The following is a 25,367-nucleotide window of genomic DNA, read 5'->3' on the forward strand; positions in this document are numbered from 1 at the left end:
TACATATGAGCTGGAGAGATGGTTCAGCAGTTAAGTGCTTGCCTGTGAAGCCTAAGGACCCCAGTTCAAGGCTCCATTCCCTAGGATTCCACGTTAGCCAAATGCACAAGAGCGCACATGCTTCTGGAGTTCGTTTGTAGTGGCTGGAAGCCCTTGTGTGCCCAGACTATCTCTCTCTGTCTGCCTCCCTCTCTCTCTGTCATTCTCAAACAAATAAAAATGAATAAAAAAGTAAAAAACAAAAAACAATATATATATATATATATATATTTGAGACAGAGGGAGAGTGAGAAAGAGTCAGTATGTGCATGTTAATGCCTCCTGCAACTGAAAACAAATTCCAGACACATGTGCCACTTTGTGCATCTGGCTTTTTACATGGGTACCAGGGAATTGAACCCAGCTCATTAGTCTTTGCAGTGTTTTAACCACTGAGCTATCTCTCCAGTCCTAAAAATTTTAAGCTATTAAATAATAGAAATTCATGATATTGGGCTGGATAGATAACTCAGCCTTTAAAGGCACTGGCTCTCAAAGCCTGATGGGCTGGGTACAATTCCCCAGTACCCACATAAAGTCACATGAACAAATTGGTACGTTTGGAGTTTGTGTGCAGTGGCAAAAGGCCCTGATAAGCCCTTTCTCTCTCTCAAATAAATACATAAATATTTTTTTAAAAGAGAAATTCATGGACTTGCGAGATAGTTTAGTGGTTAAGGCACGTTCCTGCAAAGCCTAACAAACCAGGTTTGATTCCCCAGTACCATGTAAACCAGATGCACTAGGTGGCACATGCGTCTGGAGCTTGTTTGCAGTGGCTAGAGGCTCTAGAGTGCCTATTTTCTCTCTCCCTCAAATAAGTAAATTAAATATATTTTTTTAAAAATTTGAAGGTTAGAGAGATGGCTTAGTGGTTAAGTGCTTGCCTGTGAGGCCTAAGGACTCCAGTTCGAGGCTCAATTCCCCAGGACCCACATAAGCCTCTGTGTCCGTGTCCATCGCTAATTTAGTCTCATAGAGATCTCTCAGAGATCTGTTTATTCTCAGGATCTCCAGTACTGCCTGGTAATACTTAAGTTTCCCTTATAGTTTCTCCCCATGCCCCGCCTTTGGTTTTTTGAGGTAGGGTCTCATTCTAGCCCAGGCTGACCTGGAATTCCCTATGTAGTCTCAGGGTGGCCTTGAACTCACAGAGATCCTCCTACCTCTGTCTCCCGAGTGCTGGGATTAAAGGCGCACACCACCACACTTGGCAGTTTTTTGGTTTTTTTTTTTGTTTTTTTTTTTTTAATTTTAAGAAATAAGTCTAGGGCTGCAGAGATGGCTTAGCAGTTAAGACACTTGCCTGCAAAGCCAAAGGACCCAGGATCAACTCCCCATGTAAAGCCAGATACATAAGGTAACAAATGCGCCTAGAGTTTGTTTGCAGCAGCTGAAGGCCCTGACGTGCCCTTTCTCTCTCTCTCTCCGATAAATAAAAAAATTAAGTATTTTTTTAATTTTTTATTATTTATTTATTTGAGAGCGACAGACACAGAAAGACAGATAGAGGGGGAGAGAGAGAATGGGTGCACCAGGGCTTCCAGCCTCTGCAAACGAACTCCAGACGCATGCGTCCCCTTGTGCATCTGGCTAACGTGGGACCTGGGGAACCGAGCCTCGAACCGGGGTCCTTAGGCTTCACAGGCAAGTGCTTAACCGCTAAGCCATCTCTCCAGCCCAAAAATTAAGTTTTTAAAAAAGAAATAAATCTAAACTACTTTTATATCTAAATATAGTGTTAGCTGGAGAGATGGCTTAGTGGTAAAGGTGCTAAATACAGCGTTTCGTTTGTTTAATATAGGAAAGCCATGGCAGAATAATGCATCATGACTGCTGCAAAACTGATTGCTCCTGTAATTGAAACATCTTTTGCTGTAGGCTATGACTGGTAAGAGAAAAATTCAGCAAAATTGCATGAATATGCCATTGTCATAATGCATATTGGTATTAGAAAAGTGTGTAAATGATGAATAGTGTTGATGTGTACTTACCAAATAGATATTATATGTTAATGTTAACATAGATCATTGTAAAAGTTCTAGTAAGATATTTTTCTTTTCTTTGTGTTGCGTGCGCACGTGCACGTGTGTGTGTGTGTGTGTGTGTGTGTGTGTGTGTGTGGTTTTGTAGGCATGCTTGTGCTACAGAGCACATGTATGGAGGTTAGAGGACAGCTTTCGGGTCAGTCCTTGCCTTTCCACCCTGTTTGAGATAGTTCCCTTCTGTATTCTCACTCTGCTGTTCTTTGATGTGCTTCCTGTGAGCTTCTGGGAAATCTGTTTCCATTTCCTAGCCACAGTCAACCAACACAGTGCTGGGATTACATAAGCCTACATGGCTTCCCGCTTTTCACACCAGGTCTGGGGATCAAACTCAGGTTCTCTAGCTTGAGTAGCAAGTGCTTTATCCACAGTGCTATCTCCTCAGCCCAAGCTATTTTTCTTTTTTCTTTCTTTTTTTTTCTATGTTTTTGTTTTTGATTTTTGAGGTAGGGTCTCACTGTAGCCCAGGCTGACCTGGAATCCACTCTGTAGTTCCAGATTGGTCTTGAACTCTCAACAACCCTCTCACCTCCGCCTCCTCAGTGCTGGGGTTAAAGGCCTACACCACCACACCCTGCAAGCATCACAAATTTTCTTCCTTTTTTTTTAAAATTTATTTTTATTTGAGAGTGACAGAGACAAAAAGAGGCAGATAGAGAGAGAGAGAGAGAGAGAGAGAGAGAGAGAGAGAGAGAATGAGTGTGCCAGGGCCTCTACCCACTGCAAACAAACTCCAGACGCGTGCACCCCCTTGTGCATCTGGCTTATGTGGGAGTGGGGAATTGAGCCTCGAACCAGGGTCCTTAGGCTTCACAGGCAAGCACTTAACTGCTAAGCCATCTCTCCAGCCCGCATCACAAATTTTATTATGCTACATCACTTAAAATTTTTATTCTTTCTTTCTCTCTCTCTTTCTCTCTTGGGCTTGCTCATGTAGTTGAGGCTGGTTTTGAACTTCTGATCCTTCCACTTCTGCCTCCCAAGTGCACCATGATCACTACCACAGGGGTTTGAATACATCATGTAGGGCTGGAGAGATGTCTTAGTGGTTAAGGCATTTGCCTGGGAATCCTAAGGATGCAGGTTCAATTCCCCAGGACCCACATAAGCCAAATGAACAAGGTGGCACATGCATCTGGAGTTTATTTGCAGTAGTTAGAGGCCCTTAGCATGCCCATTCTTTCTCAACTAAATAAAATATTTTTAAAATTTTAAAAAGAGTTGGAGAGATGACTTGGTGGTTAAGGTACTTGCCTGTGAATCCTAAGGACCCAATTCAGTTCCCCCAGTACCCATGGAAGCCAGATGCACAAGGTGGCACATGCCTCTGGAGTTTATTTGCAGTGGCTAAAGGCCCTAGCATGCCCATTCTCTCTCTCAAATAAATAAAATATTTAAAAAGGGCTGGAGAGATGACTTAGTGCTTAAGGCGCTTGCCTGTGAATCCTTAGCACCAAGGTTGGATTCTCCAGGACCCACATAAGCCAGAGGCACCAGGTGGTGCATGCATCTGGAGTTCCTTTGCAGTGGCTGGAGGCCCTGGCGCCCCCATTTTCTCTCTCAAATAAATAAAAAATATATTTTAAATATATTATTTGTTTATTTGCAAGCAGAGGGGGATAAAAGAAAGACAGAGAGAACGGGTGCACCAGGACCTCTAGCTGCTGTAAATGAACTCCAGATGCATGCACCTCTTTGCACATCTGGCTTTTTACATAGGTACCAGGGAATCGAGCCTTGGCGGTTAGACTTTGTAGGCAAGTGCCTTAACTGCTAAGCCATCTCTCCAGCCCTTATATTTATTTTTTGTTTTTTTTTTTTGTTTGTTTTTAGAGGTAAGGTTTTACTCTAGTCCAGGCTAACCTGAAATTCACTATGTATTCTCAGGCTGGCCTCCAACTCATGGTGATCCTCTTACCTCTGCCTCCCGAGTGCTGGGATTAAAGGCTTGCACCACCACTCCCGACTTACTTATTTTTAAAAAAATATTGTTTTTTCAGAAAAAATTTAATTACCAAACTTTCATGATTATAAAAAAAAAAATCCCATGGTAACACCCTCCCTCCCCCCACTTTCCCTTTTGAAACTCCATTCTCCCTATCTCAATCAGTCTCTTTTATTTTGATGTCATGATCTTTTCCTCCTACTATGATGGCTAGATACAATTTTTTTTTAATTTTTTAATTTTTTTTAACATTTATTTATTTATTTATTTGAGAGCGACAGACACAGAGAGAAAGACAGGTAGAGGGAGAGAGAGAGAGAATGGGCGCGCCAGGGCTTCCAGCCTCTGCAAACGAACTCCAGACGCGTGCGCCCCCTTGTGCATCTGGCTAACCTGGGACCTGGGGAACCGAGCCTCGAACCGGGGTCCTTAGGCTCCACAGGCAAGCGCTTAACCGCTAAGCCATCTCTCCAGCCCTAGATACAATATTTTTTAAATTTAATTTTTATTAACATTTTCCATGATTATAAAAAAATATCCCATGGTAATACCCTCCCCCCCCACACACTTTCCCCTTTGACATTTCCATTGTCCATCATATTACCTCCCCATAGATACAATACTTAACAAAATTTTTTTTAAAAAGTCATCTCGATATGCTCCACTCTAGCTTTCTGGCCCCCAGGGCATACCTCGCCCTCCACACAGCCTGGAGAGCAAGAAAGCACGCTGGGGGAGGAAGAAAAAAAAAAAACAAAAAACAACAACAACAACAAAAAAACTCCGCACAGGGGGCGTGGCGCATTCAGGCCACGCCCCCACGATCGGCGAGGCCCCGCCCCCTCCCGCCCGAGGCCTATATAAGCGGGTGACGTCAGGCCGTTTGTTGTCATCGGCGGCTCCCAAGATGGCGTCGATGGTGGAAGGTCCGCTGAGCAAGTGGACTAACGTGATGAAGGGCTGGCAGTACCGCTGGTTCGTGCTGGACTACAACGCGGGGCTGCTGTCCTACTACACGGTGGGTCTCCGGGCTTTGGGGGGGGGGGCCGCTGGCCAGGGTTCCGGGGGGTGTGCGTGTGTGTGTGAGGGGGGGAACCGGGGTGTGTGCGTGCGCGCGCGTGTGTGTGTGAGGGGGGCTGTGTGAGGGGGGGCGACGCTGGGCCGGGGGGGTTCCCGACGGACGGAGCCGCGGGCTCGGCCGGCCGCCACGCCATCGGTCGCGGGTTCGAGTCCCGGCTGTGCGGGGAGCGTGGGAGGGAGGCTTGGGTCCGGCTCAGGACCTCACGGAAGGGCGGCAGGCGGGGTCGTTGTCACTGGACAACGGCCGCACCCCTCGCCGCCCCTCCGGGACCCAGTCCTCTGTCCGTCCATCCCTGCTGACATGTCACTCCCGGTCCCGCATCCCTCCTTGCAACCCCGGGGGGCCTCTCGCTGCGTCCCGTCCAACTTTCCAGACAGGGTTTCCCCCGAGGCTCCTCGGGGTCCCTCCCCCCCCCAAAGTTGGGTCTTGCCCGGAGACATGGAAGATGGGCGGTAGTAGAGGAATTGCTTTTCCCACACCTCTCTAAATATTTTATGGATTGATTTGCAAGCAGAGAGAGATGGAGAATTGGGTGTGCCGCGACCTCCAGCCGCCGCAGACGCACTCCATATGCATGCACCACTTGGTGCATCTGGCTTTCAAGTGGGTTCCTGGGGACCCGAACCTGGGTCCTTTGTGGCTTTGCATGCAAGCGCCTTAACCGCTGAGCCATCTCTTCAGCCTGCTAACCGTTCTTTGAATGGTGTTGAGTTCATAGGTTCGAAGGCTTTAGGGCATGGGGTAAGACAAGCACAAAGACAGTTGCAGGGGAGTTAAGTGTTTGTGACAGAAATAGAGATGCGTAGTTTATTCATTCATTAAAAAAAAAAATATATATATATATATATATACACATACATACATACATACATATATCTCCAGTAGTTTCCATGCCAGCAAATGACGGAGGTGAAGACATCCAACTGTTTTCTCAGTAGCTTTTATTTTAATCTAATGTGTGTGGGGGAAATCCCTTAATTCATTTTACTCTCAATAACTTTGTAAGGTAGGTGTTCATTATCCCCATTTAATATCCCCCATTTTACAGTTTTGGAACCTGAGGCCCTGGGCTTTTAAGTAATTATTAGCTCAAGTTCACGTAGCTAGCCGTATGTGGTGGAATCAGGGTTCCCCATTTACTTTTCCCATCACTTTTGCCACGGAAAGAAAGGAAAGTGAGATCTGTGAATCACTAAGGCAAGCTTGCAGGAGCAAAAAGTATTGCTGCCAACTTCCTTTCTCTGCATATTGTGTATGTGTGTGGGGGGGGGGAGAGGATCAAACTCATGTTCTTGAACACCACTGAGGTCTACATCGTAGCCTCTTTGTACATCATTAAAAAAAAAAAAAATCAGGGCCAGGTGTGGTGGTGCACGCCCTTAATCCCAGCACTTGGGAGGCAGAGGTAGGAGGATAACCATGAATTGGAGGCTGTCCTGAGACTACATAGTGAAGTCCAGGTCAGCCTGAGCCACAAAGACCCTACCTTTAAAAAGCAAAAAAAATTAAAAAAAAAATAGAAAGAAAGAAAGAAAGAAAGAAAGAAAAATCAGGGCTGGGCTGGAGAGATGGCGAGATGGCTTAGTGGTTAAGGTGCTTGCCTGAAAGCCTAAGGACCTGGGTTTGATTCCCCAATACCCACTTTTAGGTGCACAAGATGGCGCATGTGTCTGGAGTTTTGTATACAGTGGCTAGAGGTCCTGACTTGCCCATTCTGTATCTATCTGCCTCTTTCTCTTGCAAATAAAAAATTAGAAAGAAAAATCAGGCCTGGAAGGATGGCTTAGCAGTTAAGGCACTAGCCCGCAAAGCCAAAGAACCAAGGTTCAATTCCCCAGGTCCCATGTAAGCCAGGTGTATAAGCTTGCTCATGCTTCTGGAGTTTGTTTGCAGTGGGTGAAGGCCCTGGTGTACCCATTCTGCCTATCTTCCTCTCTCTCTGTCTCTCAAATAAATAAATAAATAAATAAATAAATAAATAAATAAACCCAAACTTAAGCTTTATACGTATTGTTCAAGGCCAAGTGCAATGGTCCATGGCTATAACCCCCACATTTTGGGGCTGAGGCAGGAAAGTTGGGAGTTTTTTTTTTTTTTTTTTTTTTTTTTTTGAGATCAACAGGGAGAGAAAGAGTAAGAGAGAGAGAGAGAGAGAGAGAACGGGCACACCAGGGCTTCCAGCCACTGCAAACGAATTCCAGACGCCTGCGCCCCCTTGTGCATCTGGCTAACTGGGTCCTGGGGAGTCGAGCCTCGAACCGGGGTCCTTAGGCTTCACAGGCAAGCGCTTAACCACTAAGCCATCTCTCCAGCCCAGGAATGTTGGGAGTTTAATGGGAACAGACTGGGTTATATAATAAGACTAGGGAAAGGGCGGGGTGTGGGGGAGCAAAACTATAAGGCTTGGTGGCTCATGTCTATAATCCCAGCACTTTTGGGCTAGAAACCAGTGAGTCGGGAGTTCAGGGTCGTTCTCAGCTAAACAGTAAAGTTTGAGGCCAACTTGACTACAAACAAAAACCTAAAAACACATTATTCAAGATTAGATAGTCATGGGCTGGACAGATGGCTTAGTGGTTAAGGCGCCTGCCTGGGAAGCCTAAGGACACATGTTCGATTCCCCAGTACCTGCGTTAGCCAGATGCACAAGGGGGTCACATATCTGGAGTTTGTTTGCAGTGGCTGGAGGCCCTGGTGTGCCCATTCTCATTCTCTGTGTGTCTCTCTTCCCTTCTCTCTATCTCTGCTTGCAAATAAATAAATTAAAAATTAAAAAAAAATATTAGCTAGTCATGAAGCTAGGACATTTTATCCTGAAAACTCTGAAGTTGTCTTTTATCTGAGCCATGGGGTTTCACAATTCCAGAGTTACCCTGAACACTGGGGTGGAATGATTTATTTTATTTTATTCTACCTCTGTCTCCTTCTGTCTCTAATAAATAAATAACTAAAAAGATAAAACAAGACATAAAATCTATTTAAACAAAAAATATGGGTGTGGTGGCTCATGCCTTTAATTCCAGCACTTGGCTGGCAGAGGTAGGATGATTGCCTTAAGTTCAAGGCCATCCTGAGACTACATAGTGAAGTACAGGTCAGCCTGTGCTAGAATGAGCCCCTACCTCAAAAAAACCAAAAAAACAAAAAACAATAACAAGGTTCAGTTACAGTGGCTAGAGGGCATGGCGTGCCAATTCTCTCTCTCTCTCTCTCTCACTCTCTGTCTCTCTCTCTCTCACACACACACATATTAAAAAAAAAAAAAAACCCGAGGGGCTGGAGAGATGGCTTAGTGGTTAAGTGCTTGCCTGTGAAGCCTAAGGACCCCAGTTTGAGTCTCAATTCCCCAGGACCCACGTTAGCCAGATGCACAAGGGGGCGCATGCGTCTGGAGTTCGTTTGCGGTGGCTGGAGGCCCTGGTATGCCCATTTTCTCTCTCTCTCTCTCTGCCTCTTTCTCTCACTCTCAAATAAATAAATAAAAATAAAAACTTTTTTTTTTTTTAAAGGCCAGTCTGTTGGGCTTTCCTCAAAAAACAAAAAACTGTGACAGATTTTACCACAGAAGTAAGAGTGTTGTGGGACAATTGTCTGGAAAAGGCCAGAGGGACATGTGAGCTGAGGCCTGAAGGATAAAAGTAGAAGGCCAGATGTGGTGGTGCACACCTTTAATCCCAGCACTTGGGAGGCAGAGGTAGGAAGATCGCTGTGAGTTGGAGGTCACCCTGAGACTACATGGTGAGTTCCAGGTCAGCCTGGGCTATAGCAAGAAGCTACCTCAAAGGAAAAAAAAAAGAGAGAGGAAAAAAATGACATGTTAGGCATGAATTCAAGATCTGGGGGTGCATCATTGGGGGGCATTTTGAAGCACTGTAAGCAGCTCTAATGGGACAATATTAGTGGGAGCTTATAGGGGATTGAGTCCAGCCATACAGGCCCAGAAATAAGGATGATTTGCATTATTGCAAAAAAACTTGTTTAGTTGTATTACTATTTTTTTTTAAAGAATACCTTTTATTACTTATTTTAAATTATTTATTTAAGTCAAAGAGGGAGGGAGGGAGAGAGAGAGAGAGAGAGTGGGCATGCCAGGGCTTCCAGCCACTGCAAACGAACTCCAGACGCGTGCGCCCCCTTGTGCATCTGGCTAACCTGGGGAACCGAACCTGGGTCTTTTGGCTTTGCAAGCAAGCACCTCAACCTCTAAGCCATCCCTCCAGCCCTAGTTGTTTTACTATTATTATTTTGAGACAAGGTTAAATGCAATCTGGATGGCCTCCAACCCACTACATAGTAGAGTGAGTTTGAACTTCTGATCTTCCTGCCTACACATTTGTAGCCACAAGTGATGGTGCGCCCTCTACCAGTCCTGAGAATACAGGTTGCCACACCCAGCCACACTGGATTATTTCAAAGAAGATTCCAATTATGGTATGAATGTATTTTATTTTGGAGTATTTTATTATGCATCAGTACACGTTAAGATTTCTCTTTGAGCCAGGTGTGGTGGTGCACACCTTTAATCCCAGCACTCGGGAGGCAGAGGTAGGAGGATTCCCATGAGTTCGAGGCCACCCTGAGACTCCATAGTGAATTCCAGGTCAGCCTGGGCTAGAGTGAGACCCTACTTCACACACACACAAAAAGATTTTACAGTAGAGTTGTTTCCATTAACTATGAAGTCTGATTGGTTCCCTTCATCGTCTCTTCTGCTTGGAGTCAGAGATCCAGACATAAAATTCCCAAGTCCCTTTAACCTAGAGGTTCTTTGTCCTCTTGCCTTGTGATCTATAGGTCTTCTGTCCTGTTTTTCTCTTCCAGCTATTTGCTTGAGAAACCCAGGCTTGCCTGAGCTTCACTCTGCAGCCCAGTTTGGCCTCAAGCTCCTGGAGATCTGCTTATCTTCACCTTTCAAGTGCTGGAATTAAATGTGTGTGCCAGGAAGCCTAGCTTTTAGGCTTTTATTCTGTTTTTTTTTTCGAGGTAGGGTCTCACTGTGGCCCAGGCTGACCTGGAATTCAATATGTAGTCTCAGGGTGGCCTTCAACTCACGGCGATCCTCCTACCTCTGCCTCCCGAGTGCTGAGATTAACGGCATGCACCACCACTCTTGGCTCTTTTTTTTTTTTAATTTATTTATTTGAGAGAGAGAAAGAGGAAGATAGAGAAAGAGAGAGAGAATAGGCACGCTCGTTGTTGGGGGCAGGTTTATAGGTGCTTTAGCCAGTAACCTCTTGCCAGTGTTTGGCACACTCCCCTGTTGCTATTGTCCACCGTATATGGGCCAGGAGGTGATATTTACCCTCTGCTCATGCCATCGTTTTCCCTGCCGTCATGGAGCTTCCTCGAGTCTGTAAGCCCAAATAACCCTTTCCTCCCACAAGCTGCTCTTGGTTAGGTGATTTTTACCAGCAATGCTAACCTGACTGTGACAGGTAGGGTCTCACTCTAGCCCAGGCTGACCTGGAATTCACTGTGTAGTCTCAGGGTGGCCTCAGTCTCACAGGGATCCTCCTACCTCAGCCTCCAGAGTGCTGGGATTAAAGGCATGCGCCACCACACATGGTTGAACAAATACTTTTTAAAATATGTAATTTATTTATTTGTTTATAGAGAGAGAAAGAGTGAGATGAAGAGACAGACAGAATGAGCATGCCAGGGCCTCTAGCCACTAGAAATGAACTCCAGACGCACGTGCCACCTTGTGTGTATGGCTTATGTGGGTTCTGGGGGAATCGAACCTGAGTCCTTACACTTACCAAACAAGTGCCTTAACCACTAAGCAACCTCTCCAGCCCTGAACAAATACTTTGAGTCTCTATGAGAGACTATTATTATCCTAGAATTTACATTCTATTGAGGCCATTAAACAAGAAGTTTCAAAATGAAGTAGTTTTAAGTATTGGCAGGTTTCTGACATAAGCTTTGCATCAAGTCATGGCAACTGATTAGCATGAAGACTGCTGGGCATCAGTTTTGGTTAAATAGCATTGCTGTAACAGAGCTCAGAGCTCTTGTGTGAATAAGATATAAAAACTCAATGATTGGGCTGGAGAGATGGCTTAGCGGTTAAGCGCTTGCCTGTGAAGCCTAAGGACCCCGGTTCGAGGCTCGGTTCCCCAGGTCCCACGTTAGCCAGATGCACAAGGGGGCGCATGCATCTGGAGTTTGTTTGCAGAGGCTGGAAGCCCTGGCGCGCCCATTCTCTCTCTCTCCTCTGTCTTTCTCTCTGTGTCTGTCGCTCTCAAATAAATAAATAAATAAATAAATAAACTCAATGATTGGTGGTACACGCCCTTTAATCCCAGCACTGGTGAGGCAGAGGTAGGAGGATCATCACCATGAGTGTCAAGGCCTCCTGCCACTGTAATCAAACTCCAGATACAGGCGCCGTTTTGTGCACACATGCAATGTTGCACACTTGGATCACCTTGCATCCCGCTTACGTGGGACCTGGAGCGTCAAACATGTGTCCTTAGGCTTCGCAAGTGTGTGCCCTAACTGTTAAGCCATCTCTCCAGCCCAGTATCCTTTCTTCTTGTCCAGCTGTGTGTGTGTGTTAAAAATATTTGGCTGGGCATGGTGGCACATGCCTTTAATCCCTAAGAAAAGGGAAGAAAACAGTAGGTTGCCTCTCAGGTTTATAACCTTTTATCCTTTCTTAGAACTGTCTCCATAGTATGAGATGGCTAAAAAAGGCCAAAGATAACAGGCTTCTTTTTTTCCTTTTTTGTCTAATAAGTAGTTGGTTTGTATGAGATGGTTAAAAAGAAATGTCTCCATAGACATTGTATTACATGCCTTCTTTTTAAATAATTTTTTTTTTGTTTTTCTTTTTGGTTTTTCGAGGTACGGTATTGCTCTAGCCCAGGCTGTCCTGGAATTCACTATGTAGTCTCAGGGTGGCCTCGAACTCACGGCGATCCTCCTCCTTCTGCCTCCCGAGTGCTGGGATTAAAGCGTGCGCCATCACGCCCGGCTCACAAGCAAGCATCTTTTAACTGCTGAGCCATCTCCCCGGCTCTCTCTGAAGCCACGCTTGGGCCACCTCCCAACATGAGCTAAATTATCATTGAACGTCTTCCCCCTCTCCTCTCCTCTTCTTCTGTCTTTCTTCTCCCTTCTCACTCTTTCCCCTCTCACTCCTCTTCTCCCTCCTAACTTTCCCTCTTCTCCTCCCTCCTCCTCCCTCTTTACTTTTAAGCTTCAGATTGAAACTTGATGCTTCCTGGCATGTATAGCACTTTGTGCTTTTTATAACCGTTATACTTTTTTTTTAAATTTTTATTTATTTATTTGAAAGAGAGAGAGAAAGAGGAAGATATATAGAGAAAATGAGCACACCAGGGTCTCCAGCCACTGCAAACAAACTCCAGACACGTGCGCCACCGTGTGCATCTGGTTTATGTGGGTCCTGGGGAAATTGAGCCTCAAACTGGGGTCCTTAGGGTTCACAGGCAAGAGCTTAACCGCTAAGCCATCCCTCCAGCCCTGTTACACTTATTTTTACTCTGTGTTATAGTTAACACATTAGTCTCTCTCTCTCTCTCTCTCTCTTTTTTTTTTTTTTTTTTTTTTTGGTTTTTCTAGGTAGGTCCTCACTGTAGCCCAGGCTGACCTGGAATTCACTATGGAGTCTCAGGGTGGCCTCGAACTCACAGCAGTCCTCCTACCTCTGCCTCCCAAGTGCTGGGATTAAAGGCTTGCGCCACCATGCCCAGCTTCTCTCTCTCTCTTTTTTTTTTTAGTGATTTATCTTTATTTACTGGAGACAGAGAGAGGGAGGAGAGAAATAGAGAGAGAGAGAGAGAGAGAGAGAGAGAGAGAGAGGGAGGGAGGGAGGGGATGGGCGTGCCAGGACCTCCAGCCACCACAAACTCACTGTAGACACATAATGCCACTTTGTGCATCTGGCCTTTCATGGATACCTGGGAATTGAACCCAGGCTGTTAGGTTTTACTAGTAAGCTCCTTTTACCACGGTGCGATCTTCAGCCCTGAATCTATTGTTATTTTATCGAATGTTCCACATTCTGTAAATCTGGATTAGCCTGTGTCCAGTGACTTTGCTTCATTTTCAGTTATTTCTTTCTGTGGTTTCAAATTCAGAATCTGAACTGTAGTGTCATCATTGTGAGGAAAGTCTAAGAGAAAAGCAAAGAACATGTCACTTGATCTCTACAGACAGACAGTTTGTTGAGGTACAGTGAGGGGCAGCAGCCTTCCTGCAGGATGAAGACTGAAGCACTGAGTTGGGCTAGGGTGCAAAGTTTATTTATTTATTTATTTATTTTGAGGTAGGGTCTCACTGTAGCTCATGCTGACCTAGAATTCACTATGTAGTCTCAGGGTGGCCTTTAACTCACAGCAATCCTCCTACCTCTGCCTCCCCAGCGCTGGGATTAAAGGCGTGCGCCACCATGCCCAGCATGGGGTACAAGTTTATAAGGAGGATCCTAAGAAATGGACTGTACCAGGTGCAGTAGATAAGGAACTTGTAGCTGTTTGTATCCTTGTTCAGAATAGGCTTCTTCAGCAGCAATGTCTAAGGGAGGGTACCCGGATGGTTTCTGGTCCTTCAAGGCCATCTGAAGTAAGGGGAGTGCCAGTCATGGGAGGTGCCAGGCTTATCTGGTGCTGAATGCTTCTGCTGTTTCTTTATGACCTCCTAGTTCTTAGGGATAGTTATTAACTCTTTAGTTCCCTCTGGTTTTCAGGGAAAGCTGTTAACCCTTCAGTCATTGAGACCTGTCTGGTCCTTTCTCTTTGTACTGTAATTTAAAAAACATGACGTTACAGTGTCAGAGGATCAAGAGGAATATATTGGCATTTCCATTCTTTAAGTTCACTTTGCATTCTAGCCTCATTTTCTAACTTAATTATTGTTTTGGTGTACTACCTTTATCTTTTAGAGGGAGGATAAGTATAGGATAGAATAAAAGGGTTATTAAATGCTTAAGGACTGTTTTTCTTAAGTATTCTTTCTTAGCTGCTTTCGTGGTAAAGAATGCCTTGATCCTGCTTGATTGTTTTTTTTCTAAAACATATGAGACTTTCTTTTTGTATTTGTACAATGGGCTAAGAAGGCTGTGTTCAGTACATCTATAATCATTTCGGACTCTGAGTTCTTGTGGCTTAGAGGTTTGGAGGTGTAGGGTGTCTATTTTCATTATTATTTATCTACTTATTTATTTATGAGAGAGAGAGAATGGGCTCTCCAGGGCCTCCAGCCACTGCAAATGAACTCCAGACGCATGTGTCACCTTGTGTATCTAGCTTACATGGGTCCTGGTGAATCAAACCTGGGTCCTTTGGCTTCTCAGGCAAATGCCTTAACTGCTAGGTCATCTCTCCAGCCCCTTGGATTTTTGTTTTGTTGTATTTTGTTTTTTTACCAGGTATGGTCTCACTCTGACCCAGGCTGACCTGGAATTCACTATGTAGTCTCAGGGTGGCCTTGAACTCACGGAGATCCTCCTACCTCTCCCTCCGGAGTGCTTGGATTAAAGGCATGTGCCACCACGCTTGGCTTTTTTAAGAAATATTTCATTATTTATTTATTTATTTATTTGAAAGAGAGAATGGGCACATGCCAGGGCTTCCAGCCATTGCAAACGAACTCCAGACGCATGCGCCACCTTGCGCATCTGGCTTACATGGGTCCTGGAGAATTGAACCGAAGTCCTCTGGCTTTCCAGGCAAGTGCCCTAACGGCTAAGCCATCTCTCCATCCCTCTTGTTTGTTTAAATCCCCAAATGATTATAAAAGTAGTGTCCAGTCTATTAACTTTTATTTACTGAGTGTTTTGTTTCTCTTCTAGTCCAAGGATAAAATGATGAGAGGCTCTCGCAGAGGATGTGTTCGGCTCAGAGTGAGTATTCATTCATTATATGAAAACCAGCTTTAAAAACTATTTTAATACTTTTACTTATTTATTTGCAAGCGGAGGGGGGCAGAAATGGATGTGCCAGGGTCTCTAGCCACTGCAAATGACCTCCAGGTGCATATGCCACTGTGTGCCTGGCTTTGTATGGGTACAGGGAATCGAGCCTTGCAGGCAAGCACCTTAACTGCTGAGCCATCTCTCCAGCCCTGAAATCTGGTTTTGGTAGGAAAAGATATTTGATTGAATCATGGGAGTCTAAATTTAGTCTAGCTTCCTTACATAGGTGTTGGGCTAGGTAACCAAATCTCAGAAGGGAAAATTGAATTTCTCCAAGTGACTTCTAGGCAGTAGCAGAACCAGCACTAGGACTCCAGTATTTGGATCTACAGTTTATTTTATTTATTTTATTTTATTTTATTTTTGAGGTAGGGTCTCACTCTTGCCCAGGCTGACCTGGAATTCACTCTGTAGTCTCAGGGTGGCCTCAAACTCAATGATCCTCCTACCTCTGCCTCCAGAGTGCTGGGATTAAAGGTATGCACCATCTTGCCCGGCTTTGGATCCACAATTTAAAGTTACTCCATGACTTAAAGCACCTACTGATTAGTGCTCGCTTCGGCAGCACATATACTAAAATTGGAACGATACAGAGAAGATTAGCATGGCCCCTGCTCAAGGATGACACGCAAATTCGTGAAGCCTTCCATATTTTTTAGTAGCAGAGGCCAGTAAGGTAAAAAAGAGACATAAAAGGTAGAGAAAGGAAGGGAGGAGGATACTTAATAGGTTGATATTGTATATATGTAATTACAATGATTGTAATGGGGAGGTAATATGATGGAGAATGGAATTTCAAATGGGAAAGTGTGGGAGTGGGGAGGGAGGGAATTACCATGGGATATATTTTGTAATCATGGAAAATGTTAATAAAAAAAAGCACCTACTGATTAAAAAAAATTAATTAAAAAATTTTTTTTATTAACAACTTCCATGATTATAAACAATATCCCATGGTAATGCCTTCCCTCCCCCCATTTTCCCCTTTGAAACTAATTCTCCATTGTATCCCCTCCCCCTCTCAATCAGTGTCTGTTTTATTTTGATGTCATGATCTTTTCCTCCTATTATGGTGGTCTTGTATAGGTAGTGTCAGGCACTGTGAGGTCATGGATATCCAGGCCATTTTTGTGTCTGGAGGGGCACGTTGTAAGGAGTCCTACCCTTCCTTTGGCTCTTACATTCTTTCCACCACCTCTTCCGCATTAGACCCTGAGCCTTGGAAGGTGTGATCTAGATATTACTCAGTACTCCAGTCACTTCTCAGCACCATGATGCCTTCTGAGTCATCCCAGGGTCACTGCCATCTGAAAAGAGAAGGTTCTCTACCAAATGTGAGAGTAGCATTAATATATGGGTATGAACATCAAGAGACGTGCTTACTGGGCAGTTTGGTGAGCATAGTATATACATTTAGCCAGACAGCAGCAGATGTTACACCCCTAGGGCTCATGACTACCCCTGTTTTAAGTTTTCAGCGTCAGGGATGTATTTCCTCCCATGGAGCGGACCTCCAGTCCAATTAGAGGAAAGTTGGTTTCTACCATGACAGATGTGCCACTATTGCACCCGTTGGCTCATTCGGCCTGGCTAGCCAGATGTAAGGCTGGCAGTGTCCACTGTTGAGTATCTTCACTGGTCATTTCTCTCTCTCCCATTGAAGTGCATGCAGAATGGCTTCTTCCAGCTTTCTGTCAGCTGGTCTACATGGAGGAGGTTATCAGCTCAGTTCCAGCAGGATTTCTCAGTGGCTTTGCAGCCCAAGTAATCAGCAGTAGGGTCTTACCATCTATTCCTAGTGGGCAACCAAGGGCCTCAGCAATGGCCTATGTTTTGGGGGCATCAGGGACCTCCCTGGCCAACAACTCACTGGAATTTTAACTTTTTTAATGTGCGTATGTATGTGTGAGAGAGAGAGAATTGGCACCCAGGGCCTCCAGCCACTGCACTCAAACTCCAGACGTATGTGCCACCTAGTGCACATGTGCAGCAGTTCCACACTTGTGTCCCTTGTGTGTCTGGCTTATGTGGGATCTGGAAAGCCTGATGTGGGTCCTTAAGCTTTGCAGGCAAATAACCTTAACCACTAAGCTATCTTCCAGCCCACCTACTGAGCTTTTTAAAAAAAAATTTGTTTATTTTTATTTATTTATTTGAGAGTGACAGAAGGAGGGAGGGAGAGAGAGAGAGAAAATGGGTGTGCCAGGGCCTCCAGCCACTGCAAATGAACTCCAGACGTGTGCGCCCCCTTATGCATCTGGCTAACATGGGTCCTGGGGAATCGAACCTCAAACCGGGGTCCTTGGAGCCTGGTGTGGTGGCGCATGCTTTTAATTCCAGCACTCGGGAGGCAGAAGTAGGAGGATTGCCGTGAGTTCGAGACCACCCTGAGACTACAGAGTAAATTCCAGGTCAGCTTGGGCTAGAGTGAAACCCTATCTCGGGGGCGAGGGGTGGGGAACAACTTTCATTTTACCCATAAGGGACAGGGCTAGAAATTCAGTGAGGTGTAATTTGGTGGCACAGTGACTGTTAATATGGTTAAGAGTGGGCTGAGGAAATAGCTCATTCAAAGCGCTTGCCTTGCAAGTATGACGAGTTACGTGTCATCCTCAGCGCCATGTAAATGCCGGGCACGGTGGCCCTCGCCTGTGTAATCCTAGCTCTGGGGAGTGGAGACGCGCACGTCTCTGGGGCTTGCTGGCCGGCCAGAGTAGCCTGACTGGTGAGTCCTAGGCCAGGCTGGTTCCCATGTGCAGGTGCACACACACGCCCCACACGTATGCACTCACATGCATATCACATACATGCAACACACACACACACACACACATACACACACACACACACACACAAAGTGAAACATTCTCACTATTAGCTGTTTGCTTTTCTTCCTTTTCTTTTTGTTTGGTGGGGGGTTTGGAGGTAGGATCTCACTCTGGCCCAGGCTGACCTGGAATTCACCATGTAGTATGTAGTCTCAGGGTGGCCTCGAACTCACGGCCTCTAACTGCTGCTGTGAAGTCCAGATGTATATGCCACTTTGTGCATCTGGCTCTTTGTGGGTACTGAGGAATTGAACCTGGGTCATTAGGCTCTGCAGGCAAGTGCTTTAACCACTGAGCCATCGCTCTAGCCCCCCTGACCTTGTTTTAAATATATATATTTATTTTTTATTTGTCTGTAAACAGGGTGGGGGTGGAGAGAGAAAGAGAGAACGGATGTGCCAGGGCCTCTGGCCGCTGTAAATGAGTTGCTGATGCCTGGGCCACTTTGTGCATCTGCATAACATGGGTCCTGGGGAATCAAGTCTGGGTCCTTTGGCTTTGCAGGCAAGCGCCTTAATCACTGAGCCATCTCTCCAGCCCTCCTTTTATTTTTTAAATGTAAACTACCAGAATAACTTAAATTACATATGGCTCAAATTATATTTCTATTGTAATTATTCTATTCTGTCTGGGGAATTGAGCATGGATCATTGGGCTTTTGCAAGCAAGCACTTTAACTGCTGAACCATCATCTCTCCAGCCCTGGCTCAGGGATGGGGGGGGGAGGGACGACTTTTTTATTGTTTAAATTTTCCATTGGTTCCTCTTTTGTCTTTGTAGACTAATTGCTTTTCTAAGTACTTGCTATTGACTTTAGCCACCACTCCGTGTGGCTTTAAGTGCTTTTCTGGCTTGAGATAGGCTGTCCGTCCGGGAGGGTTTGGCAGAGCTGTGTGGAGACGGCGCTGAAGTCCACTGCCTTTGCTGCCACGGTTAATGCATGGGCTTTGTTTTCAGATGCAGTTTATTAACCATTGTTGCAAACTATGCTTCCTACCTGTCTCTTGAGTAAGCACATGTTAAAAATGTGTATTTAACTGAGTGTGGTGGCACACACCTTTAATCCCAGCACTCGGGAGGCTGAGGCAGGAGGATCACTGTGAGTTTGAGGCCAGCCTGAGAAATCCCATGTCAGCCTGGGTTAGAGTGAGAACCTACTGCAAACCAACAAAAACTCCAATATTTATTTTTATGAGAGAGCAAACATGAACATACCAGGGTCTCTCTTGTCACTGCGGATGACCCATCTCCAGGCACATGCATCTGGCTTTCTGCGTATGCAATTTTGTAACCACTTCCTGCATCTCTTTATAATTTCAAAGTACGAGCCAGGCGTGGTGGCACACGTCTTTAATCCCAGCACTCAGGAGGCAGAGCTAGGAGGATCGCCATGAGTTCAAGGCCACCCTGAGACCACAATAGTGAGTTTCAGGTCAGCCTGGGCTGGAGTAAAACCCTACCTCAAAAAAAAAAAAAAAAAAAACCCAAAACATAAAATAAATAATTTGAAAGTATGGCATTCCTAAATTTTACAACTTTTTTTCTTGTTATTTTTTCATGGTATGGTCTCACTATAGTCCAGGCTGACCTGGAATTAGTCTCAGGCTGGCCTCAAACTCACAGCAGTCCTACCTCAGCCTCTATGTGCACTTCCACACCCAACTCTTTGGGTTTGGTTTTATTTTGAGATGGTGTCTTGCTTTGTTGCCCAGGCTGGTCTCTAACATCTGAGTTCAAGTTCTCCTTCTGCCTCTGCTCCTGAGTGCTGGGCGTACAGGAATATGCCACCATGCTCAGCAACTCCATAGTATTGTCTTGCCTCTTTTAATGTCTCTTTTTAAATTTAAATGTTTGTTTGTTTTTGTTTTTTCCAGGTAGGGTTTCACTCTAGCTGTGGCTGACCTGGAATTCACTATGTAATCTCAGGGTGGCCTTGAACTCACGGTGATCCTCCTACCTCTGCCTCCCGAGTGCTAGGATTAAAGGCATGTGCCACCATGCCTGGCTATTTAACATCTCTATGTATTTGTAAGCAGAGAGAGCTAGAGGAGAGACAGAGAATGGGCGTGCCAGGGCCTCCAGACACTCCATATCAACTGTAGGTACATGCACCACTTTGGACATCTGGCTTTACGTGGGTGTTGGGGAATTGAAACTGGGTTGTTAGGATCTTCAGGCAAGCAAGCGCCTTAACTGCTGAACCATCTCTCTGGCCCTGTCGTGCCTATTTAAAAAATCTCTTTTGTTTGCAGTTGAAGAGTCTGGACCCTTTGGCCTAGGGAGTTTGCGTAGTGCAATTTTCCTGGTCGCATACTGATGCAGTTCAGTGTGTTGCCCTCCGTTCCTTTCTGCTCTGATCCCTCTCTGGCAAAACTGTAGGTTTGTTCTTTTAGCAGGAGACATATGTGCCTGGCTTTTGTTCTATTTTGATATGAGCAGGCATTGTTGCTCAGTAGTACCTCATCAACTCCCTGGGCAGGGTGTTGCAAAATGGAGTTAATCATTATCTGGTTAGGTAGTGGTGCAGTTCAGGTGATCAGGATGAGTGCTTTATTATTTTCTTTAACTTGCCCAGGTTGGTAGTTTTGACTCAGGCGTCCCCCCATAAACTTAGGTGTTCTGACTGCTAGGTCCCCAGCTGATGGAGATTTGGGAATTAACCCCTCCTGGAGCCCGTGTAATGTTCTTTGTTGTTGGTTTTTTTTTTTCAAGTTAGGCGCTCACTCTAGCCCAGGCTGGCCTCGAACTCATGGCGATCCTCCTGCCTCTGCCTCTCCAGTGCTGGGATTAAAGGCGTGCGCCACCACGCCTGCTTTTAGTGTTAGTCTTGCAGTTAGGGATATGACTCAGTCATACGTAGGTCCTGAAGAACTGAGCCTGGGTCCTTTGGCTTTGCAGGTATGTGCCTTAACTGCTAAGCCATCTCTCCAGACCTGCCATTACTTTTGACTAGAATTCATGCCATAGGCCAGGCTGCTACAGGGTAGTGTAGACCTGTAGACCTGTGTAGAAAGTGAAAAACTTTTAAAAAAATTTTGTTTATTTTTTATTTATTTGTTTGAGAGCCACCGACAGAGAGAGAAAGAGGCAGAGAGAGAGAGAGAGAGACAGAGAGAGAGAGACTGGGCGTGCTGGGTCTCCAGCTGCTGCAAACAAACTCCAGGTTTGAGCGCCCCCTTGTGCATCTGGCTAACGTGCGTTCTGGGGAATCAAGTCTTGAACTGGGGTCCTTAGGCTTCACAGGCAAGCGCTTAACCGCTAAGACATCTCTCCGGCCCCCCCCCTTTTTTCTGAGATAGGGTCTTTTTCTGTCATCTGTTCTCTACTCACTGTTTAAGACAGGCTGGCATGGAATTTATAATATTACTGCCTCGTCCTTCCAAGTGCTAACGTTACAGGGTTGAAAACAACTGTTGGAGTGTCCACCACTAGATGGTGGCCTTGTCTTAATGAAAAAGTAATGTGTTGTTTGATGCCTGGGTGCTATCTTCCACTTCCCCTGCATATTCTAGCCCAGAGTAAAATTAGTGATGTTTTCTCATAATATGGAGAAACAGCAACAGAAGTTGGTGTGGCTCTTACAATCTTTCCGCCCCCCTCTTCTGCAAAATCCCCTGAGCTGTGGTGGGTGTGTTCAAAGTCTGCTTCAGTGGTGAGCTCTGAGGAGCCTCTGCATTTCTCCTCTGGTAGGTGTTGAGTATCAGGTTCACCATGGAAGCAGCTCTCATGTGGTTAAGACACCATGCCCAGAGGCATTCCCTTCCCTGCCTCCCCCAAAATAACTGACTGCTCCTCCCACAATGCAAAACCCACAACCCCATAGGGAACACCTACAACCCCACTGAGGAGGGTCCCTAGAGGAATGGGGGCAGGGAAGATGGAAAAGTAGGTACCAACACATGATGTGTCCATGCAAAATATGTTGTTACAATAATAATAGTAGCCAGGCGTGGTGTCCTATGCCTTTAATCTCAGCACTTGGGAGGCAGAGGTAGGAGGATCGCCGTGAGTTCAAGGCTACCCTGAGACTACCCAGTGAATTCCAGGTTGGCCTGGGCTAGGGTGAAATACTACCTCTAGCCTCCCCCCACCTTCCCCCATAAAAGCAATAAAAAATAGATTTACGAAATGTTTGTGTGAGGCAAGGTCAGAACATGTATGTGTGGAGCCTGTGGTGTGACATTCAAATTAGAATTCTGCACTTAACTGTGAATTGAGCCAACCCATCCATTCAACTTTGAGCTTTTTGTTTTTTTTGAGGTAGTACTGACCTGGAATCCACTGTGTAACCTCAGGATTTGGTTTATTTTTATTTATTTGAAAGCGACAGACAGAGAGAGAAAGAGGCAGATATATAGAGAGAATGGGCATTCCAGGGCCTCCAGCCACTGCAAACAAACTCCAGATGCATGCGTCCCCTTGGACATCTGGCTTACATAGGTCCTGGGAATCGAGCCTCAAACTGGCGTCCTTAGGCTTCACAGGCAAGTGCTTAGTCACTAAGCCATCTCTCCAGCCCCAAATTTTATTTTATTTATTTGAGAGAGAATTAGAAAGAGGCAGAGAAAGAGAGAGAGAGAATATGGATGTGCCAACACCTTCAGCCACTGTAAACGAATTCCACACACACACGCCACTCTGTGCATCTGGCTTTATGTGAGTCCTGGGGAATCGAGCCTGGGTCCTTAGGCTGTGCAGGCAAGATCCTTAACCCCTAAGCCATCTCTCCAGTTATTCAAGGGATAAAATGAGAATTTAAATTTAGAAGGAAGTGCAGAAGAGTGCCTTTGTGATAGTAAGACAGAGGAGACTGCCTTAAAGCCCCGACTCTAAGGACAGTGACTGGTAGGTAGGACAGTAGTCACAGCCTAACATCTTTGACTGTCAACAATGAGAAGGGGAAACCCCAAAGAATGCATAAAGCATGTCGGAAGCCAAGCGTACTGGCCCATGCCTGTGATCCCTGCACTCGGGAGGCCGAGACAGGGGAATTGTCATTGTTTCAAGGGTAGCTTAGTTTACGTAGTGAATTTAGTGCAACCTGGGCTACAGAGTGAGTGACCTTGTCCCCAAAACAAACAAAAAGCATGAAGTCAATTAAAAAAAAAAAAGGATACTCAAAAAGAAAATGGAGGGCTGGAAAGAGGCTTAGTGGTTAAGGCACTTCCCTGCGAAGCTTAAGGACCCACATCTGACTCCCCCGATCCCACATTAGCCAGACACATATAGGTGAGGCAAGCACAAGATTGCATATGCCCACTAGGTGGCACAAATGTCTGGAGTTCAGTTGCAGTGGCTAAGGCTCTAGCACACCAATTCTCTTTCTGTCTGTCTAAAAAATAAGTTTTTTTTTTTTTAAAAAAAAAAACAGGAAATATATAAGAATATATACATTGGGCTGGAGAGATGGCTTAGTGATTAAGGCACTTGCCTGTGAAGTCTGAGGATTCAGGTTCAATTCTCTAGGTCCCATGTAAGCCAGATACACAAGGTGGCACATGACGTCTGGAGTTCGTTTACAGTGGCTAGAGGCCCTGGTGCACCCATTCCCTCTCTCTCTGTAATAGTTAAATTTTTTAAAAATTTAAAAAAAATAGCTGGGCGTGGTGGCGCACGCCTTTAATCCCAGCACTCGGGAGGCAGAGGTAGGAGGATCGCCATGAGTTCAAGGCCACCCTGAGACTTCATAGTGAATTCCAGGTCAGCCTGGGCTACAGTGAGACCCTACTTTGAAAGACCAAAAAAAAAACTTTAAAAAAACTAAAACTATGGCTCAGACAGGCATAGCATAGTGGCGCATGCCTTTAATCCCAGAACTCAAGGGGCATTATTAAGAGGACTGCCATGAGCTCCAGGTCAGCCTGGCTAGAGTGAGACCCTACCTCGAAAAGCCAAAAAAAAAAAAAAATTTTTTTTTTTTTCAAAAGAATATGTACGTCAACATGGAAGCCATATATCTGTGTGTGCATATACACATATATTCTCCTCTCCTTATTCCTCCTGAGTAAGCATCAAGGCAGGGCTGAGTGGAAAAAAGAAACTGTTGGGCAGTCTGTTGCTGGCACTTAGAGAAATGTCAGGACAGTTGAGTGTACATTTGTTGAGTGTGTGCATGAAGGACACCAGAGCCAGTTCTCTATTCAGCGTCTTTGCTGAGCAGGCTGGCCACCGAGTCCTCCTCCTCCTCCTCCTTCTCCTCTTCCTCATGTTGTTGACTCCTTTTTCTTGCCCCTAGTGTGTTTCTCCAGGGCAGAAACATACCTTAATCCTCTTTCTTATTCCCTTGCTGCTCGTGTTTCTGGCCCAGAATAGCACTTAATGAGTGTGTTGAAGTAATTGGTCAGTGTTGCTTATGAAAGGGCTCGCGACCAGAAATTGCTAGAACGAACATCTGCCTTTCAGTTGTTGATCTTTGAGCAGATGTCACTCCCGAACCTGTTTGTCCATCTTTACGGAAGAGCCACAGCCTGCTCAGCCTGAGTCTTCAACACCGGCAGGCCTTCCGCGTGGGTTCGGCAGTGAGAGCGTGGGCCAGGAGCAGCCGAGCTGTGTGGGCTCAGCTTTACGTATGCTCCTTCCAGGAGCTGTTGGAGCGGTCTGTGTTCTGGAGTCGTCACTGTTCCTCTTCTCTGGTGTGTGGAGTTGGTTCTTCAGCCTACTTTTCTCCTGGCCAAGGGAAATTGACCTCAAAATAGCCAGAAATCCGTCCTGTTTTGTCTCGTTTCCCCATGTCATGGGAGCACAGCTGTTTCCATCGTAGGCACCCAACCGTGGTTCATGCCTTAAGTGTGTTTGTGTGCACAGAAAAAAGAGAAAGGGGCGCCAGGAAGTTGATCGCTCTGGACAACACTCTGAAGTTCTAGTTACTTCCTGTCCGGGATCCGGAGGAAAAAGGACCTCGCGGAGCCTGGTGCTGGCAACTTGAAAAGCTGACCACCTGAAAACTTCAGGAAAACTCAGGAGAGATCGTGAAAGATGCATGTATGCCATGTTGGCATCATGTGCCATCAAAGCAGAGTTGCAGTAAACATGTTGATATTTTGGTGGGTATAACGGTCACTGGGGCAGAACACCCAGCCAGCATGGCGGGGAAGGCCTGGCACAGGCAGCCAGCCAGCCGGGCATCCCACCTCCACAGCTGGTCTGGGACCTGAGCTGTGTCACCCCAAAGCCGACCCCAACAACATAGCAACTCCATCTCTCAGCTCTCCCAAAATGCCACTAGCTGGAGACCAGGCATTCAGAACACATAGTAGGTTAGCATAAAAACTTTCTCTTTCAGCTGGAGAGATGGTTCAGTGGTTAAGGTGCTTTCCTGTGAAGCCTAAGGACCCATGTTGACTCTCCAGATCCCACGTAAGCCGCATGCACAAAGCTGAAGCAAGGTCGCACATGCCCACTAGGTGGCACAAGCGTCTGGAGTTTGATTGCTTTGGCTGAGGCCCTGGCATGCCAGTTCTCTCTCCCTTTCTCTCTCTCTTTGTTT

General features: G+C 45.7%; 1 protein-coding gene and 1 non-coding gene across 10 annotated transcripts in view; both read left to right on the forward strand.

Moving 5' to 3' along the window:
• Positions 1 to 4,930: 4,930 nt before the first annotated feature.
• Osbpl9 (oxysterol binding protein like 9) overlaps positions 4,931 to 25,367 on the forward strand; it is a 107,226-nt gene continuing 86,789 nt past the window's right edge. For all 9 annotated transcript variants that reach the window (XM_045139223.1, XM_045139224.1, XM_045139226.1 and 6 more), the window contains exons 1-2: positions 4,931 to 5,047; positions 14,931 to 14,981. In XM_045139223.1, coding sequence (XP_044995158.1) covers positions 4,937 to 5,047; positions 14,931 to 14,981 — 162 coding nt within the window. In that variant the 5' untranslated portion in view covers positions 4,931 to 4,936. The remainder of the gene's footprint in view (positions 5,048 to 14,930; positions 14,982 to 25,367) is intronic.
• On the forward strand, positions 15,603 to 15,709 carry LOC123456413. The gene has a single exon (XR_006634514.1). It is a non-coding gene; the product is annotated as a U6 spliceosomal RNA (small nuclear RNA).

Source organism: Jaculus jaculus, chromosome 21 (genome assembly GCF_020740685.1).
Source record: "Jaculus jaculus isolate mJacJac1 chromosome 21, mJacJac1.mat.Y.cur, whole genome shotgun sequence".
Lineage (NCBI taxonomy): Eukaryota > Metazoa > Chordata > Mammalia > Rodentia > Dipodidae > Jaculus > Jaculus jaculus.